At 40.1% G+C, this 21,495-nt stretch overlaps 1 protein-coding gene across 2 annotated transcripts in view; it reads right to left on the minus strand.

Annotated features, from left to right (window-relative positions):
• pou6f2 (POU class 6 homeobox 2) overlaps window positions 1-15,331 on the minus strand; it is a 462,178-nt gene extending 446,847 nt beyond the window's left edge. The window contains exons 1-3 of one of the 2 annotated variants that reach the window (XM_055633835.1): window positions 12,976-15,331; window positions 12,671-12,743; window positions 11,492-11,596 (exon numbers count right to left, since the gene is read on the minus strand). In XM_055633835.1, the coding sequence (XP_055489810.1) occupies window positions 11,492-11,596 (105 nt within the window). In that variant the 5' untranslated portion in view covers window positions 12,671-12,743; window positions 12,976-15,331. Of the gene's footprint in view, window positions 1-11,491; window positions 11,597-12,670; window positions 12,916-12,975 lie in introns of those variants that run through there. The other variant, XM_055633836.1, reaches the window with a different exon arrangement.
• Between the last annotated feature and the right edge of the window lie 6,164 nt (window positions 15,332-21,495).

The raw sequence follows: 21,495 nt of genomic DNA on the forward strand, positions 1-21,495 counted from the left end.
ACATGCAAAATAAATGACGATTGTGTTCCAAATCAGTAAAGTTATTTTACTTAATTCTCTGACTAAACAAATGACAGCAACATAAAGACATGCACAGAGCTGGCCCACAAATGTTTTAACTGCAATCTCATGACTCAAAAGAATAAAGTTCAAATAACTGCCTCAATGCATATTTATTTTTATGACAGACAAATATCTTGTTTCTGCCTGTTCTGATTTTCATTATAATCACAAAAACAAACATAACAGCAAACACAGAAACTAATGGACAAAGGGACTAGAAAAAATTACAACAAAACTCAGTTTTATGTCTGAAGAAGGGTCTCGACCCGAAACGTCACCTATTCCTTCGCTCCATAGATGCTGCCTCACTCACTGAGTTTCTCCAGCATTATTGGCTACCTTTGATTTTTCCTGCATCTGCAGTTCTTTCTTAAACATCAGTTTCATTTTTGTTAAGTATGAGAACTAGTTGCACTCCAAGCCCTCGTAGAGGTAAGCATAAAGACAAGAATACACGAGCCCTAATTTGACAGCCCAACACTCCATGTGGCATATGAGGAGCATCAGTACGAAAATCAAAATAACAACTTGGTGGCCATTTCTCCAATCACGTCACTTTTAAGAATGTCTTTCTCCCAAGAAGTTACCCCACAAAATGCTGGAGTAACTCAGCGGGACAGGCAGCATGTCTGGATAGAAGGAATGGATGACATTTCAGGATGAGCCCCTTCTTCAGTTTGAGAGTCTGGGGAGGGGGAGACACCGAGATATGGAAGAGTAAGGTGTGAAAACGAGACATCAAAAGGGGATGTAGTTCAAGGAAAATGTAGAATAGATCATTGTTAGCTCGGGGAAGGTGACAATCAAGCATACAAATGTAAAATGTAATCAGGAGGACAGTCAGACTAGTCAGAGAACTAGGTTGGGGGAGGGATGGGGAGAGAGGGAAGCCAGGGTTACTTGAATTTAGAAAAGTTGATATTCATACCGCTGGGTTGTAAGCTGCCCAAGTGAATCATGAGGTGCTGTTCCTCCAATTTGCGCTGGGCCTCACTCCGACAATGGACAAGGCCCAGGACAGAAAGGTTTGTGTGGGAATGGGAGGGGCAGTTAAAGTGTTTTGTAACTGGTAGATCAGGTAGGTTAAGACCCTAGAAGTGTTTGGTATTCTTCAATAAGCAATTTAGGTTCCATAATATTCAACGGAGGATCTAATATGAGCAAATAAAGTAAATTCCAAAAATGTGCACAACAGCGCTTTCAGTGCCAGAGACCCAGGTTCCATCCCAACTACGGGTGCTGTCTGTATGGAGTTTGTATGTTTTCCCCGTGACCTGCGTAGGTTTTCTCTGAGATATTTTGTTTCCTCCCACACTCCAAAGACGTACAGGTTTGCAGGTAAATTGGCTTGGTATAAATGTAAATTGTGCCTAGTGTGTGTAGGATAGTATTAATGTGTGGGGATCGCTGGTCGGTGCCAACACGGTGGGCTGAAGGCCCTGTTTCCATGATGTATCTCTCTAAACTAAACTAAACTAAATGGCGATTAGAGTTAGACAAACATTGCTGGGTGTCCTGCACCATTATGCATCCAATCCCTATGTCCTCTCTCCAAGAAGTGGAACGTTAGTGCAATGCTTTCAATTTTTTTACGTGAACTTAGTAATCAGTAAAATTAAAAAAAATCAGTGATCAATTATGCTGTCCAGTGTCAACAAAAGATGTATTAAAACATCACAAATTTACAGAGGCACAAGGAACTGCAAATGCTGTTTACAAAAAATATACCCCAATGTGCTGAAGTAACTCAGCAGGTCAGGCAGCATCCCTGGAGAACATCCCTGAAGTAATGACTTTTCAAGTTGGGACCCTTTTACAAATTGACTGTGATGAGGGGGAGAAAGCTGGAAGAGAAGTGGAACCATGACAAAGCCTAGCAAGTGATAGGTGGATAAAGGCGAGAGGGTTTGATTAACAGTTCAAGAAGGAACTTCAGATGCTGGAAAATCAAAGGTAGACAAAAGTGCTGGAGTCAACAACAGTCAATAACAGTGTGCAGAACAGAGGGATGCACAATCAACTCAGTTGAAGGAGTTTCATAAAAGGGGAATTAGTAATGGGTGAAAAATTTGAATAGGAATTTAAAAATGTTAAAGTCAAATTGTAATCACCCAAGAGCAACTTTGGGTCAGTACCACCCCCCCCCCCCCCCCCCCCCCCCACTCCCTCTCAAATGATGTGATAAATAAACAAGACCAGCTCAGAGTTATATGTACAGCAGAAATTTAAGTTGCCAAACCATATTAACCAAAGAAAAAGATGGTTGATGGGCCATATCTTGCTGGCTGTGACCAATCTTTGCAAAGGTCCAACCCTCATTCATTAATGCAAGCCAAATTAAACCCCGGTCTTGCACACAAGCCCTGTGAGTCAGGGACTTAATGCAAGTTGTTCTAGACCATGTCCAGTAGCAAGACCCCGTCTTGCTAGATTCCCCACATTACATCAGGTATATTGCCAGTCAGACCTGGCACAATATCTGAAACCCAACTGATTCCAATGCAGATTCCAGGCCTGATTAAACTTTATACTCGAGTCTAAAACAAGAAACAGGGTCTTCAGCTGACGAATCCACACCGACCAGTGATCACCCCGTACAATAGCACTATTCTACACACTAGGGACAAAATCTGGATAGACACAAAAAGCTGGAGTAACTTGGCGCGTGAGACAGCATTTCTGAAGAAAAGGAATAGATGACGTTTTGCATTGAGACCCTTCTTCAGATGAGGGACAGGGAAAAGGGAGATATTGATGGTGATGTACAGAGATACAGAACAAATGAATGAAAGATATGCAAAAAAGTTACGATGATAAAGGAAACAGGCCCTTGTTAGCTGTGGGCTAGGTGGAAACGAGTTACAGACAATGAGACTCAACAATATGACTTTGAAGTTTCTACCACTGATACAACTCCTTAGTTAACAATTCCAGAGACAAGAACTGAATTTTCCAAGGACTTACTTAGATACATAGACAAAAGGTGCAGGAGTAGGGAATTTGGCCCTCGTGCCAGCACCGCCATTCAATGTGATCATGGCTGATCATCCACAATCAGTACCCTGTTCCTGCCTTCTCACCATATCCCTTAATTCCACTGGCCCGAAGACTTCTATCTAACTCTCTATTAAATGCATCCAGTGAACCGGCCTCCACTGCCTTCTGAGGCAGAGAATTCCACAAATTCACAACTTTCTGGGTGAAAATGTTTTTCCTTTCCTCCATTCTAAATGGCCTACTCCTTATGCTTCAACTGTGGCCCCTGGTTCTGGAATCCCCCAACATCAGGAACATGTTTCCTGCATCTAGCATGTCCAATCCCTTAATAGCTATATGTTTCAATAAAATATCCTATCATCCTTCTAAATTCCTGTGAATACAAGCCCAGTCACTCCATTCTTTCATCATATGGCAGTCCCGCCATCCCGGGAATTAACCTCGTGATCCTACGCTGCACACCCTCAATTGCAAGAATGCTATTCTCTTCATTCTCTTAGCATTGACCACAGGTCTACGACACTCGTCTCCTCCACAGTCATTCTTATGTTTTTTTGCTTAACTTCAATTCATGAAATCAACTATATTTAATTCATTCCAAATAGAACCACCTCATTAGACCATAAAATGAGTTAGGTCATTAAGTCTGCTCCATCATTTGATCATGGCGGTTCTATTTTATCTTCTCCACCCCATTCTCATGCTTTCTCCTCGTAACCTTTGACATCTTTACTAATCAAAAACATATAAATTTCTGCTTTGAAAACCCCATGTCTTGGCCCCCACTGTCTGTGGCAATAGAATTCACAGAATCACAACCTCTGGCTACAGAAATGACTCCTCATCTCATTTCTAAAGGTACGTCCTTTTATACTGAGGCTGTGGCCTCTAGCCCTAGCCTCGCCCATGACTGGAAAAATACTCTCGATATCCACTCTATCTAGGCCTTTCATTATTCGGTAGGTTTCAGTGAGATCATCCTTTTAAATTCCAGCAAATACAGGCCCAGACCCATCAAACGTTGACCCAATCATCTCTGGGATCATTCTCCACTGAACCCTTTCCGATGCTTGCACATCTCCCTCAGATGTGGGGCCCAAAACTGCTTACAATACTCAAAATGCAGTCTGAGCAGTGCCTTGTAAAGCCTCATCATTACATCCTGCTTTTATATTCTATTCCTCTCAAAATGAATGCTAACATTACATTTGCCTTCCTTACTAACATATTGACCTGCTAATTAACATTTTAGGAATCATGCACCCGCACTCTAAAGTCCCCTTGCACCTCAGATTTTTGAATCCTCTTCCTTTTTAGTAAATATAGTCTCTGCCTTTATTCCTTCTACCAAAATGCATGACTGTACAGTTTGCTACGCTGCATTCAATTTACTGTTTATTTGCCCACTCTTCCAACGTGTCAAAGTCCTTCTACAGACTCATTGCATCCTCAACTCTGCCTGTCCCTCCACCTATCTTCATATCATTCACAATCCTGGCCACAAAGCTATCAATTTCACCATCCAAATCATTAACATATAACATGGAAAATAGCGGTCCCAACAATGACCCCTGCAGAACACTACTGATCACCAATAGCCAACCAGAAAAGGCCCCCTTTATGGCTACTCTTTGCCTTTATGGCCACTCAGCCAACCAATCTTCTATCCATGTTTGTTCCTTGCTTTTAATACCATGGGGTCCTACCTTGTTTATCAGCCTCACATGTGGCACCTTATCAAAGGCCTTCTGAAACTCCAAGTAAACCACATCCATTGACTCTCCTTTATCTATTCTCCTTGTTACTTCTTTAAATAATTCAAACAGATTTGTCAGGGAAGATCTCCCCTTAACAAAAGGCAAAATTGACTTTAGCCTATTGTATCATGTGCTTCCAAATATCCCGAAACAGCAACTTTAATTAATGGATTAAAAAATCTTACCAACCACTGAAGTCACATTAACTGGCCTATGATTTCCTTTCTTTTACCTCACTCCTTTCTTAAATAGTCGAGTACATTCAATTAATTCATTCATCTCGACATTCTCCCAAAACAAATGTTCTTCCTCACGTGAGCCTTGAGACATTTAAAAACTTACTCTGATGAAAGATACTTCAATTGAAGCTGATTTGTAAATTCTCTGGAATCTATGCATTAGAGTTTTAAAATTATTCTTCACATAATAAACAATATTGCCAAGATAAAAACACAAACAAATGACAGGAAACCTGAAGGAAATAAATGGGTCGAAGCCTGTTTTGGTAGCCACGAAAATTAAAAGCTATTATATCTGCCTTAATTTAAACATTCCCCTCAATATCCAGTTCAATTGATTTCAATAGAACTCAATATAAAGTGCATTGAATAACGGAAAGCCAATAATATCACGTGAGAGGAATATATACAGCAATTAATCTCAATTAGGACTAAATTATCAAAAACATAAAAATCTTATGACCTACTAAATATTCTAAACAGGCGTTTTTTGAATTTTAAAAGGATGTGATACTTTTATTTAAATAAACTCTGTACCGTACATCAGAAAGCTGATGCGACATTTATTCATCATTTAATTTACGTCTGTCACTGCTAACAGAATCAGCCTGTTACTAAAGACAAAATTGTATTTTGACTTCATCTATTGTCAATAAAAGCAAACTTTAAAACAAAGAAAATACTGCCCAGACCTGGCAGTAATATCTGGCTGGGTTTGTGAAAAACAGTCAGAACAGGAAAGTAGAGATCCTCAGGCTAGAATCCTCCCAGATTTTCTGACCTACTATAAACCACTAATGACTGGCAATGGAACCACAATTAACAGCTACTGGCAACTAATCCATGCACAGGATGCTGTTGCCATCAAACACCCAACATGCTGCTGAATGTGTTTTGCAGTAACCACTTTAGTCCTTCTCACTATCACAATTCAGCCAAAATTGTAGAAATTTCAGTGATTGACATTATTTTTGTTGGCCTGCAGGGATTTCATTTTTTTGGATATGTAATTAATTTCTTTATTCATATAATTTAATGACCTTTATACAATATTTAAAACGGAAACATTCGAGATGATTTGCTTTTAAACAGATTGTTGGTATTGTGCAGCACTTAACAGAGTTTAGTATCAAATTACTGATCATACTAAAAGGAATGGCATATTTGAATACATCTCTCCATCTATGTACACCTGCCTTCTTCCCAGTTTAAAAAAAAACTGCAATCTTATTTTGTCATCTTGCATCATATTATAAGTTGGATATTAAAAACTATCAGGGATGTAGCAGATTTACACTGTTAGTTTATATCTGAAACTGCACCTATAAGTTCACCTGATGAGCAAACATGCTGGGGAAATATCTTCAAGTATCCATGCTTCGACAATACGCAGGTTTTTTTTTCATCTATATCTACAGCTGTCACCCTTGAAGGACTTGCATCTCAAAATCTGCTGATGTGCTCTCTTGATTTTGTATTTTTAAGAGTGGTTTGTTACCAATAATAATGCATCCTGTTTGTGGAAGCATTTGAAATCCATCTATGCAAAACTTCAGAGAGCCCATCTAAGCATTCCTCATTTTATAAAATTAGTTTTGCCAGTAAGATGAAGCAGTTCGCATTTTTGTTTTACACTTGGGAAAATAACACTCATGAAAATAAAAAACTCCTCGTCTAGCTTAAATGATAATTACAATAGAAGTTAAATGGTCAAGATTACTTCCTTAAAAAAGAGTTGCATTATGCGGCTATTCTAATATAGTCCTAGCAAACTAAGCTCATTATGCATACATTAAAGAAGGGAGTGAGTCAAATGCATTTAATGCATGAAAAGAACCAAGGCAGGAATTGGACCAGACCACAAGTGTATAAACATGTGGAAATACACTTAGAATGTTATGAAAGAATATTCAAATAAAAAATTATCTGAGCTAAATAATATCATAATGTCAGAATTTATACATAAAAAACATATTTCTAAGATAAGGCCTTTATATTTTTTTTAAAAATCTGAAATATTTGCGTGCAAAGGAAAAGATTCACCATTTGAATAAGAAAGATTGGAAGCTGAACTCATAATTCAACAATAACTCACCTATAGAAATAAAAAAATAATCCACTGGAACCATTTACTGCTTATTCTTCTGGCAAGTAGAATTTGGAGCAAATAGTAAAAACATACTTGACATTTACCCAAGTTTGATCAAATAAAATAATCTAGAAATTACTGCATTTTTAAAGGAAATTTTCATCTTTGATTTCTTGAAGAAATAATACAGGATATTTCCTCTCCTAAGCATTTAATATAATGTACCACAGCTACTCGTTGATTCTTTTAAAAAACAAACTGAAGAAACTAAACCAATGGTCTCAAATCCTTTTTTTATCATTTCTATTACACATTTACTGCATTAAAATTAGCTCATGAAAGGGTTTTTATTGCATCAGGAATTTTCATCTGCAGCATCAGGGAGAAAATATTTATTTTTCCCTGTAATGCTTAAATTTACTAATAGCATATTGAACAAGTGTCACTTGTATTGCATTCAAATTTTAGTATCAGTCTCTTCACAGAAAGCATACCCATATTTGACTTTGGCAAGTTGGCACAACAAAGTACATGCAACAAGAAATATAGAGGAAGTCTCACCCCTGGACTGCAAGCAAAGTACCAAATCTAATTCACTAAACCGATCAAAATGAAGTAATGCCACATAATATATTTGAGCATTTAAATGTTGAGTAAAACTGCAGTATGTACCTTTTAAATGTGGTTAGTAAATATTTAAAAACCAAAATAAATACATTTTCTGTAAGCGAAACTGAGGTGAGATATCTTTAATATATTATAATTTGTGTGTAAGCATGGTTTTTGATCTTTGTGGTTAATATTATCAATATTTGTCATTGTCTAGATTAATATTAGAATCATTTTATTATTCTACTCTTCCTCTTGCACCAACCCCCACCATTTACACACGCAGACCCCTCAGATTCAAGTCACAGCATTTTTACTCTTTCTTTTCCTCATTTAACAAGCAGAGCTGTATTATGCTTTTCCTACCCAGCAAACATACAAATGCACAGCTAGTCCAAGCCCTCGGGCCTAGGGATCATGATGGCATGGTTGGAGTGTTCCCGGGGGAAGAGAAGTGTAAGAAGGGTGACTGGACGTTGTAACCTGCCTGCCTCAGCTGAGACATAAACAGGAGGGTAGTAATACTGATGAACATACCTGTCACTCAGAGGATGTGGCCTCAGTTAGAATAAAATAATTGTGGGAAATGTTTAATAACAAGAAAACTGCCAATATCTAACAAAACACACCAAATTTATAATTCCCTTTAGCACAGCATCATGTGAATAATATTTTTAAATAGGAGGTTTTTAAATACCATTTGGATATTGCACAATCACACATTTGATTAGCCACAGTGTATTTTTGGGAGAATCAATTGTTATTTAATTTCCAGCCTAAACCTATTTTAATATAGTTAATTTCAGTCTAAATCTAAGTGAGCAATTAAATAGCACTTGCCAGTAAAATTGTTATCCAATTACTGTAAAATTGTTCAAACAAAGTTTAAATTGTTCTTTACATATTAAGGGACTTCTGGAAAGAACACAAGCTATTTCACACAGCCTACGTTTACATGGTAGCTTGTTTAAACAGACTAATTCAAAACAAATTGTCTTTAGTCCTGTGGTATCTTAGTTTAAGAAATTGTACTAAGGTGATTAGTACTTCCCTGTCTCATACCATTTGTAACTGCGACACATTTTGTTTAAATCTTTACAATTAATATGTAACAATGCAAGTAAGTTGCAAACTGTTATTTCTCCAAATTACATGTCTTTTTCATCTAGAGAACTCACAAATTATGTCCTGTGTTTTCAAGTTCTGTTGTTAAATAGAGAGTTTGAAATTGATTTTCCAGAGACTGAACATTTTTAGAAGTAAAATTACATAAAGGTGAAATGTTCATGGATATTTTGGTAAAATAACCAACTTTTTAGTTTAGTTGCAGAGTTTACCATAATGTTACAGGCACTAAACTATTCTAACATTACATGAAATTATACTTTTTCAGCATTCGGTATTTTATTGCTGAAAGGACAGACTTTTATGAACAGTAACAATAAAAGATTTGCAGTAATTGAGTAAATCAAATTGGGATTCTATATTTCTAAACAATTCTATTAAATATATGCCATTTGTAGCTGTAACATTTTCAAAATAAAAATTGTGCTGAAAAGCAAATGGCAATACTTGAAGGACTTTTTATATTAGAGAAAATTGTTCTTAAAATAATGTAACTGTTTTGATCATTGTGGAAAGAGAATACGGGGAGAACATATAAGGAATAGAGAATAATTAAAAGAAAGACAGAGAGAAACAATTTTACACCGACAAAGGCGCAAACACGCACAAAACACAAAAGCACATATCCATGCTAGTATTTGTTTAATAACAATTTGGCATTATATCTACATAAAGACCATGTAATCTCCTTCAATAAATATGACCTCTGCAGTGATGAATATACTGAGATTAGATACTCTGACATTCATCTTCTGTGGCTAAAGAAAGTTTAACTCTAACAGAAATACTACATTTTCAGTTTTAATAAATGTGTGTGCCTTTTGAAGATTATGATGCGATTTTACATGTTGGGAAATAAAGTCACTTGAATTCAGCAACTGGAATAAAGTCGTACATGAATGTTTTGAGTCAGGTCTGGTCGATTACCGCACAACTAATTTGGCTGCACCGAATTGTTCATACAGGCACACTATTCAAATCCGAGGATGAAATAAAAAGCTATTTTGCTACTGTTACTACTACTGACCATTTAAATTAGTCAATAGATTTCTATAAAATAACTTTATCATGCTTGACATTGCATTTGAAAACTTGAGGGAATAAATTATTTTGTTTATATACTAGATCAGTGAAGTTTAAGTCATTAAAATGATAAAGCTCTTATAATCCATTTATTTACCAGAACGGAGAATTAAGCAGATCAGAATAACTCTGAGGAAAACAGGCACATTGTACTTGTGCTGCACGACATAGTTTTAAAATGTACTATATACAATCAGCAAATATTCTCATCACTATAGTTTCAATACATGAACAATTTAACACTTAAGTAATTCGTCAATAACAGAAAAGTCCACAACATTGAGTCTAATAAATATAAATTATTAGACTATACGTACTATAGTTCGTAAATATCAGAATTATATTCAACACAGTAAAAAACAAATCCTGTTTTAAGGAAGGGCACTGACTTTTGAGGATTAATACCGAAAAGCACCTTCAGAACAATTATATTTTCCGTGTAGTGTACATTTGCTCATTAAATCTACTAACACAATTGAAGTGGTCAAGCTGGCATTTCAATCACAAGTGAAGGCTCTCCTGTATTAATTTTCTAACAGATTGAGATGTTTTCAAGTAACATCTTTCACAAAAAAAATTACACAACTGCTTCTTGGAACTTCAATGTATAGAATTAAATTGTGATATCTTTGTCTTGAATGTTATATAATTTATTTTGAAAATTGTACCATTTTATCAAAATATTCTTAGAAAATGCTTACTTTACACAGACTGTTTTTAACCAACCTTCCTTACCCAGAAGAGCATAATTCCACCAGTTCCTGTGATTATATGCAGATAAACAAGAAGATTACAAGCCAGGGATTGCTCTCTAGATGATTGTGCTTAAAGCAAAGGACACAAATAGTAGAACTACTCAGAATACAAACAACACAAGAAGCACTAGTGACCCATCTGGTATCCAGTAGACAAAGACGAAATGGCTCTAAAGCCCAGCATGTGAGGCCTTTGAGAAATATTCTTCTGGCATTTCATCACAGCAGCCCTAGACCAGTTTATCTTAGTGGCTTGAGGGAGTAAATAGAGCTGTTTATTAAAGCTACTCTGCTGTATTACATTAGACGCAGCAGACCACCTGGACCTTTTGGATTGTTGTAGGTTTTTTTTAATTTGCAGACTGGCTTTTGCACAACAGGAATTATTGCATTTACTGAGATAACACCTCATTTAGCTTAGAAGTAAAATACAGAAGGCAGAGCAACATTCAAAACATTAAAATAGACGATAAATCACCCAACAATGTATCAAAATCTGAGTCATCATACCACCTTAAAGGTGTGCCATAGATATAAAACAACAGTAGAAAGGGGATATGATAAAATCTGAATAAGCAATAAACATAGACCAAAAAAGGCAAATAGTTTTAAACATTAATTCCCAGATTAAGATGTTGAATTTCTCACTAAAATTGCTGCATGTATTTGTGGCCCAGACAGTAGAAAGGTAATGGAAATATGAATTATATGAATCAAACTGTTATACCCCATGGAAAAAATAAGAGAGGAGTTGAGAAATGGCTGACTCCATACCTGACCAATTACAGCATGCATGGTCCCTGTATCCTGCTGGGCCAAGAGATCGCTATCCATCACACATATCTTGTGAGGAGCAGAATGAGGGTTTCTGCCATGCATCTGTCAATCAATGCTTGCAGTCAAAATCATCACCAAACAGAGGCAAAAGCAAAAAGTCAGGCTGCTTCACCAAATAGGATTGAAAAAAAAATCACATGACAGCAGTACACAGCCACACACACACAGACATACTGCATGTATTTCCAGCACATAAGTGACCTTGCTTTAAAACATCAAGATCCAGACATTTGAAATCTGTTAATAAGGCTTTATTTTAAATGAATTAAAATATATATATAGCTTCATTTAGAAACATTACAATTTTTTAAATTCTGTAAAACACAATTGGTTGAAGATAATTTTTATTTTGACTCAAATTTTTAAAAAAAATGGCATTATGTGGTGCACTGATTGGTACAAAACAGTCATTTCCCCCCCTAAATACATTATTAAAAGTTTGTGGCATATCACCAAATTTTACACTTAAATTATGTTAATTCTGCTACAATACTTTTTGAAGTATACAAAACAAAATGCAAAACTAGTGCCCAGTTTAAAGAGCCAAACGTACAAATAACTGTCAAATGGCAAACGTCCATCAGCAGAGAAAGCATCGCTACTTGTCACAGGTAGTCATGGTGAATGAATGGACTTAAATTGTTGGCCCGGCACCAATTACTTCCTATGAACAACATATAGAATCTATTAAGATGCCAATCAACCACCTTTGAATTTGTTTTTGTTTTAACTGAAAGTTATACAATTAATGCCCAGAAGTTATTCCAATTGAAATTGGGAGTTTTCGAAACTTGAGAGTCTCAATTCGATTGCCGTGGGAAAATTATTTCCACATCACAAAACTACCTTTTGTTTTATTTTACAAGAGCTTCCCGTGCAAGCTTTGTTATTGTTTCTTGGGGGGAGATGAACGTTTGCCCTGATTTTAATGCAATCAAATATATATCCTGGCTTATTTTAAACTTGCATCCTATTTCTTCCGTTAAAAACATGGACCATAAAACTACAACCGATCATGGACCAGCGGACGGTTGCAAACTCTACCCCACTGGGACAAATGATCAAACATCGTCAAGGGAACTGTTCACAGTTTCAGCTCTTTATATATTTCTTTACCTCAGAGATAATGCAGCCACACCCGCCAGCTGCAGCCGGACAAGCCTTTAACCGCTGTCAAACTACTGCCACTCTGGGGGGAAAGAGAGTCAATTATTAATATGCATTCTGGAAAAGTTTAATTACGAACGAAAATGAGGGTTCCCGTCTTAAATAGATCTCAGAAAGCGGTCAACGCTGACACTCGCTGAAGCGGGCGATGCGCTGATTCTACAAAGAGCCCGGGGTCGCCGCGGGCTAGAGTTACACCCCCGCCCCCGCGCGGCCCCGGGACCGCGGGCACGCGCCCGCGCTCGTGCACGCACCTGCTTCGGCCGCCGGCGGCAACCGAATTGCACCCTTTCTTACACCTGGTCCTGGAATTGCACACTCTGATCACACCCTGCAACCGGGTATTCAGCAGCAGCAGCACCCTCGCATGTTTGTCATTTCAATCCCTCTGACGATACACGTACTGCTCAACCTTACACATCAGCTCCAGCTCTCGACCCTCCGCGCTTGCACACTCTCTCACACTGCCGGCCAACGCAACCCTGGATGTGCATGTTCTGCCACATCCGATTCAAAGATCAGCCGCTGGTCTTGCATTGCCCTCAGTCTGTCCAGTCCAAAAAAAACCCATGGAGTTGCACACTCTCACGCCTACAACTGGAAATGCACACTCATTTCACACAGGGTGGTTGGTGGGTTCATCGAACAAGCTGCCAGAGGATGTAGTTGAGGAAGGGACTATCCCGACGTCTAAGAAACAGGTACATGGATCGGACAGGTTTGGAAGGATAAGGACTAAACGCAGGCAGGTGGGACTAGTGTAGCTGGGACATGTTGGCCCGTGTGGACGTTGGGCCGAAGGGCCTGTTTCCATGCTGTATCACTCAACGACACCATGCTTAGCTGTCAGTCCACACAACTGCCCATTTTCCACAACTGTTTGCAATATCAGCCCCTGGAATTGAACATCTTTCGCCTGTGCTTCTGCCATTTGCTCATGGAATGCACAATCTCACACGTTGCATCAGCAACACCACACAATTGCACTCTCTCACACATGCTACAGCTGATAGCCCTTTGAATGGACTTGGAAAGGATGTTTCCACTCATGGGAAAGTCTAAGACTAAAGGTCATAGCTTCAGAATTAAAAGATGTTCCTTTAGGAAGATGAGGAGGGATTTCTTTTGTCAGAGGGTGGCGAATCTGTGGAATTCTTTGCCACAGAGGGCTGCAGAGGCCGTAAATTGATATTTTTAAGGCAGAGATAGATAAATTCTTGATTAGTGCGGGTGTCACAGGTTATGGGGAATGGGGTTAGGAGTGAGAGATAGATCAGCCGTGATTGAATGGCGAAGTAGACTTGATGGGCCGAATGGCCTAATTCTGCTCCTGTCACTTATGAATTGCAAACTTCCATAACCAATTCTGCCATCAGCACTTCTGCTTTGAAAATCCTGCTCAAACCTGATCCAGCATTCCTTAACTTGCACAATTGTGTCTGTATCGGTCTTGTATTTTCATTTTTGTATATACGTATCATAATAATAAAAATCGACGCACTCTAAATGCCTCATTCATCAGTCATTGGATTTGCACATTCTCACAATTGCTTCAACCATTATCTCTTTGATTTGCACACTTTCTCACATCTGAAGTAGACACAAAATGCTGGAGTAACTCAGCGGGACGGGCAGCATCTCTGCAGAGAAGGAATGGGTGACATTTCGGGTCGAGACCCTTCTGCAGACTGGTTCTCACATCTGGTTCAGTTGACAATTTTGGAATTGGACATTTTAGACCTGCCGTAAAATCATACCCAGACAATAAACCCCACACTCTCACACTTACTGTCAACATCAACCCTTGGACTTGCATACTACCCAACTCCTATGACACCAATTGGACCCTGTAATTGTATGTCATTTCATTGATTCTACCATAAACCACTGGTACTGGGCGAGTTCATGACTTTTCCAGACATTATTTCTCAGCATGCACTCACTCTCACTTGCTGCTGCTTCAGCCCCTGTGTTTGCACTCTCTTCCACACTGTTTTAATCATCAGCCTCTGGTATTTTTATTCTCTCCCACCTGCTACAATTGTCATCCATTGGAATTATAAAGTCACTCTGTGAGGGTGATGGTATTGTGGTGGCAGTACAGTGAATATGTTACGAGACTGGTGATCCCGAGTTCAAATACCAACATATGTAGGAAGGAAATGCAGATGCTGGTTTAAACCAAAGATAGACACAAAAAGCTGGAGTAAAGAATGGGTGATGCTTTGGGCCGAGACTGTTCTTCAGTCTGAAGAAGGGTCTCGAAACATCACCCATTCCTTTTCTCCAGAGATGTTGTCTGACCCACTGAGTTACTCCCGCTTTTTGTGTCTATCTTCAAATACCAACATGACAGCTGTGGAATTTAAATACGGTTAATAATCTGGAATTTGGAAAAATAATAATGACATTACTCTGGTTCAGATGACAACAAGTCTACTGAATCATCAAAGAAAAACATCTGGTTCAATTTGTTGCATGGGTGGAATTCTACCAACCTTATATATTACAACAGACCTACCCACGTGGTTGACACATAAATACCCATTGAAACAGCATAAAGAGCCGCTCCAGCTGGACCATCACCACTGCATTGAAACAGGGTAAGAACAAAACTTGTAGGAAGGAACTGCAGATGCTCGTTTATATCGAAGTTAGACATAAAATATTGGAGTAACTCAGCGGGACAGGCAGCATCTCTGGATAGAAGGTATGGGCGACATTTTGGGGCGAGACCCTTCTTCAGACCTTCTTCAGTCTGAAGAAGGGTCTCGACCCGAAACACCACCCATTCCTTCTATCCAGAGATGCTGCCTGTCCTGCTGAGTTACTCCAGAATGTTGTGTCCATCTTCAAAGAACAAAACTTGCTGGCCATCAGGCACGACTTAGACAACTAACTCAAAGTGGCAAAATTACTCCCAACCCAGTTAACCATACAAAGTTTTATTCATAAACATCTGGGGATTGGTTTATAAACTGGGAGAACTATCCCACAGAGTGTTCAAGCAACAGCCTGATTGAGTCAGACTTACAGAATCATACTTTACAGACAACATGCTTCACAATCCAGGGGTACATCTTATCCTACCAGCAGGCCAAGCTGACCTGTGATATCTAGGCTCATATAAAGCCTCATGGCATAGGGTCAAACATGGAAAAGATTATCCTCTGTTAGCCAATGAATCAATGTTCTTCCATGTTGAGTAATACAAGCAAGAAGCACTAAAAGTACTGCATCGCAGCAGTAGAGTTGCTGCCTTACAGCGTCAGAGACATGGGTTCGATCATGACTACGGGTGCTGTCTGGACGGAGCTCGTACGTGCTCCCTGTGGCCACGTAGATGTTCTCCGGGTGCTCCAGTTTCTTCCAAGATGTACAGGTTTGCAAGTTAATTGGCTTAAGTAAAATTATAAAATTTTCCCTAGAGTGTCAGATAGTGCTATTTTGAGGGGTGGTCGCTGGTCTGCGCAGGCTCGGTGGGCCGAAGGTACCGTTTACAAATGGTATCTTTTAAGTCTAAAGTCTAGTAAAGCCACAGAACATACTCAGAATGGGGGACTTCAATGTTCATCACCAAGAGTAGGCTAGTAGCGCTGGGACTGGATGTAGTTGCAATTTTGGGTTTGTGTCTGGTAATCAATCTATCTTACCTCAGTCTCACCAATCTACCTGTGGTAGATGCTTCTGTCCATGACTTCACTGGTGGAGGAGACTGTTATGCAATGAATGTAACAGAGAGGTGTTATGCAGGCAACGCATAGCGATGCAGAATCAGCTTAGGTTGAAATTACGAATAGCAGGACATAATAGACACAGGTGAACATATTCTGCTAAACACCAGGTGAACAACATGCCTGCTAAAGCAGAGCATAAATGGAGAAATCTAGGGCATGTTTGAAGGGAGGTGCAATTTTTCACGCAAGATTTTATTCTACATATTTATTGAATGAACCAAACTGGCATAAGTATCACAGTAGAATTTCTCTGGTGAATCAGGGATTGCTTCTAAGAACAGTATGTTGTGGAACCTTTCTGGGAACAGGCCTTTTTGGATTTGGAAATTAGTAATTGGAAAGGATTAACACATGATCTTGTGGTAAGACATGACCTACAGTACGATACAACTTCAGTTGCATTTTGAGTGTGAATATCACAGAACCAAAGGCAGGTCTTCAAATTAACTGCCTTTATAATGGCAATTATAATGATTCGAAGGTGAAGTTTTCTAAGGTGGAAAAAAATAAGTTAAGAGACAGGTCAGTGATTGAACAGTGGCAGATATTCCAACAGCTGGTTCATAACACTCAGCTAGAATTTATCCCATTTGGAAAGAGGGATTCCATGAGAAGAGGGTATGTCTGCAGTTAACAAAGGAGGTCACAGATAATGTCGAATTGAAAAGTAGGACATACAAAGTAGCAAGGGCTGATGGCAGGCCAGAAGACTGGGAAGATCAGGTACAAAATGACTAAAGCTCACAGGTGGGGAGAAAATTGCTTTGAGAGAAAACTTGAAAAATGCGGCCCCCTCATTGTGGCCATTTGGATTATGGAAGTTTGCCCATACAAAATTCACAACACACTACCCAAAAATTAAAGATGTAGAAGAAAATTAGCTCTCATGGAATCTGTGTGGAAAAAATAAATTAGCACAAAATGTATTATTTTTCTTGGCGCATGTGCAGATGATGCAGTATTACATTATGGAAAATCGCAATACAAACCATTTTCTAGGAATGCAATTAATCGGCAACAGTATCAAACAAACATTAAGATTTTCTATGGGTATATATAAAAAGGAAGACGATTAAGGTAGGTTTGGGCTACCATTGAATGGACTTTACTGGTTTTACCTTGCACTAAACGTTACTCCCTTATCATGTATCTATACGCTGTAAATTGATTGATTGTAATTGTGTCTTTCTACTGACTGGTTAGCATGCAACAAAAGCTTTTCAAAGTACCTTGGTACATGTGACAATAAACTAAACTGAACAGGGACCTTGAGAGAACAAATCTAATGAATTAATAATAGGAAGCAAAGAAGTGGCAGATATATTAACTCAATTTTTGAATCAGGCTTCACCAGGACTCTGCAAATAGTAGATAGTAGATAAGCTAATTTCAAATAACAAAGTGGGACGTAAAAATCTCAATCACAGGGGATAAAGTATTTGAAAAACTCCCAGGGCTGAAGGTGGCAAATTGACAAAACACATTGGCCTGCACCCAAGGATTTTAAAGGAGGTGGCTGTGATTGTTTTCATTAATTTTTTAAACTCATTAAATTCTAAGAGGGTACCAGAGGTCGGAAATCAGCCAATGCGATTCCCTTGTTCAACAAGGGAGCAAGACAAAAGGTATATTGTGTTTGACAAATTTGTTGAAATTCTTTGACTAGGAGAGATGATAGAGAGGAAGCTAGAAACATTGTGTATTTAGATTTCACAAAGGCTTTCGAGAAGATAAGAGGCTAGCATGAATTGAAACTGGCTTTCACGTAGAAAACTGAGAATTGGAATAAATGGGTCCTTTGCAGACTTGTGGAGTACCCCAGGGACCTGTTCTTGACCCTCAAATGTTTGCCATTTCGTTGCATGGGGTCTGAATGAGGTGATACAGAAATAGCTGCAAGGGCTTGTTGTGATTCTATTGTGCAACATTGTGATTCTACACCAGGGTATGGTATGACTGAGTGAGAGGATAACTGGCAAGTGGAGTTTAATGTGGGAAACTGTGAACTCATGCACTTCAGTAAGATGAATTGAAAGGCAGAATATTCTCCTAATGGGAAGAAGAAATGAAAAACACTGTGATCATACAGATCTGAAGAAGGGTCTCGACCCAAAAGAGGCTGAACAAGGGTCTCAACCCAAAATGTCACCCAATCCTTCTCTCCAGAGATGCTGCCTGTCCCGCTGTGTTACTGCAGCATTCTGTGTCTAGCTTCAGGTTCCCGGAACTGTGTGTTCTTTCACTCTTTCATCAGCTGTTGAAACTGTATACTCTCTCACCAGGTGTACGGTGGAGAGCATACTCACTGGTTGCATTACATCCTGGTTCGGTCATTCAAATGACCAAGAAGGAAGGAGGCTGCAGAAAGTGATGGATCTTTCACCGTCCATCTGAGGTATTAACCTCCCCTTCAACAAAGGGATCCACAGGAAGCACTGCCTCAAAAAGGAAGCTGATATCATCAAAGGCACACCATCCTGGCTACACTCTCATTTCACTGCTACCAGCTGGAAAACGGTTGAAGAACCTGAGAACCGTGACTTTCAAGTTCAGCTTCTTTCCATCAACCACCTTGCACATCCCCAACCACAACTCCACCTTTAGGTTGCACCAGGTAGACAAAAGTGCTGGAGTAACTCAGCGGGTGAGGCAGCATCTATGGAACGAAGGAATAGGCAATGTTTCGGGCAGAAACCCTTCTTCTCCCGTCTGAAGAAGGGTTTCGGCCCGAAACGTTGCCTATTTCCTTCACTCCATAGAAACTGCCTCACCCGCTGAGTTACTCCAGCACTCTTGTCTGCCTTCGATTTTCTAGCAACTGCAGTTCCTTCTTGAACACTTTAGGTTGCACTACTTCCTTCGGCTTTGTACTATCGTGGTCTAGTTACCTTGTATTACTGACAATTTATTGTATCATTTATTATTTGATGTCTATTTGTTGTATCGCCGTGTTAGTTCTGTAAAGTTGTAAAATAAGAATTTCCTATGAATGAAACTCTTAACTCTCATTCTCTCACAACTGCTTCACCTGTCAGAGGTGCAACTTTCTTGCGATTTTGTTTGTCAGCAAAAGATCTTCTCAATTAGTTTTAGCCTCAGATTTGCTGATAATGCACTCCTTGAGGTGATACCTGTAGTAAAATTGTTATTGTCCTGCATGGAGTAATCGTACTGTTCTGCCTGTAACAATCATACTCCTTTCTTTAGTCGCCGAAAAGTTCAAGAACCTGCACTAATAGAAAGCCCCAAATTGGGGGTGTTCTAAAAAAAGACCTTTCTCTAGCATTTAACATGAGAATCTCCTCTTGGATCCCATGCCAGGATGACAGTGCATGTTCCATAGAGATATTACGACTGCGAGAAAGAGAGTTGTATGCTGCAGTAATGTGTTTGCTCTGCTTTTAATTAATTAAAATATTTAGATGGTTGATTTATTTTATTATAAGTTGGGGGTATTTTTTGACGTTTTATTTGTTCACTTCATTAATACTTTTGGAAACACTAAAAAACACTGAGTGCTTACAGACTACAGACCAGCAGCATCGCCACCTAATTTTACTTCGGAGTCACGTGAGTGACTACGTGAAGAACCCGCTCAGCACGCATGCGCGGCATTACGCCAGCAGTGCAACAGCGGCCGCATCGGGAGTCAGGCGCTCCCGCTACAGGTGAAAGAACGGACCGTCAGGTAAGTACCCTGAGGTCGGGTTTTCTTTCACAGGAGGAGCCTTCTGCTTTTCAGGCAGAGAAGAAAGGCACTTGGACAAACCTGTCCCCCGCTCGACTCCACGGAGGAGCGTTCCATCTTGGGGGGGGGGGCAGCAACAAGGCGGTAGGACCGCTTACCGGGCGCTCCGCTATTCCCCCACACCGTGCCGAGCCCAGCCCGCTAGCGCCTGAGCAGCGGGCTGGAAGTAGAGCCACGGAAGAGGCGTCCGGCCGGTGGCTTCCGACTAGTCGGACGGGGACGTCTCTCCACCCGCACGGGGAGGGGAGACAGCCACCTGAGCCGCATGGAGCGGCTCCTGGAGCAGGAGCTCCAGCGAGATGCGCTTCATGAGGGGCGCTCTCGCAGGGGGAGTTCAGGCACTCCCTCCACAGTGTATTGTGCACTGTCCATTGCTTCCTCCTTACCCGAGGGTAGCTTTGGTGACCAGGACTAGGCTGGTCAAGAAGAGGGGACGCTGGCTGAAGATGTCGGGAGTATGCAAGGGGTGCAGGAACAGGAAGAGCTGCTAGGTGTGGTGGACCTCCTGCACATGCAACCCCATATGCAGGAGGCCGTTAAAGGCCAAACCAGCGACCAGCATTAACCACCTCTCCAACAGGGCCCTACAGGAGAGGTGGTCAATGAGGCATATACAGCTCCAGAGAACTGTGAGTCCCTTAAAGTGCCGGCTGTAAACAGCCAAAAGTGGGGGCACGTTGTGGCAAATATTCGGAACCAGGAGCTAAAACTGCAGCGGATCCTCAGGCTCCTGACGTCAGCCATCACATCGTTTGCTCGTTCCGTGGACAAATACGGATATGACCACAACCTTCGTAAACAAATCATAAGACCTGCCATAACATCCTAAATTTGCGGGGTTGTGCATACCCCAGCCACTGAGCCAGACCCACTGCTCTTTGGTAAAAACCTCACAAAGCATATGAAGGATATGGAAGAGGCCTTAAAAAACTTTCGGTCTCATGAGGGCAGGCCCCGGGACGAACAGCAGCACCCCATCGCGTCCATCAGTCGACATCTACCATATGGGACTGGTGTAAAGCTCGGGGTCCGCATTCTATCACCGGAAGTCTTCTTTAGACCAGGGCCCAGAGCGGACCCCATGGAAAATGCGCCACCCCCCAACATCACCACCACGTCAGACAACGTGCAAGACTCGTTGGACCGGCAGGAAACAGAAGAATACCCATAACCAAGGAGATAGATGGGTCTGGTTCCTACCAGCATATAGAAAACAGGGACTTAATACTAACAGGGGGGAGATTACACCTGTTTTAAGAAGCACGGGAGTCTATCACGAGTGATCAGTA

The sequence above is a fragment of the Leucoraja erinacea genome, chromosome 4 (genome assembly GCF_028641065.1).
Source record: "Leucoraja erinacea ecotype New England chromosome 4, Leri_hhj_1, whole genome shotgun sequence".
NCBI lineage: Eukaryota > Metazoa > Chordata > Chondrichthyes > Rajiformes > Rajidae > Leucoraja > Leucoraja erinaceus.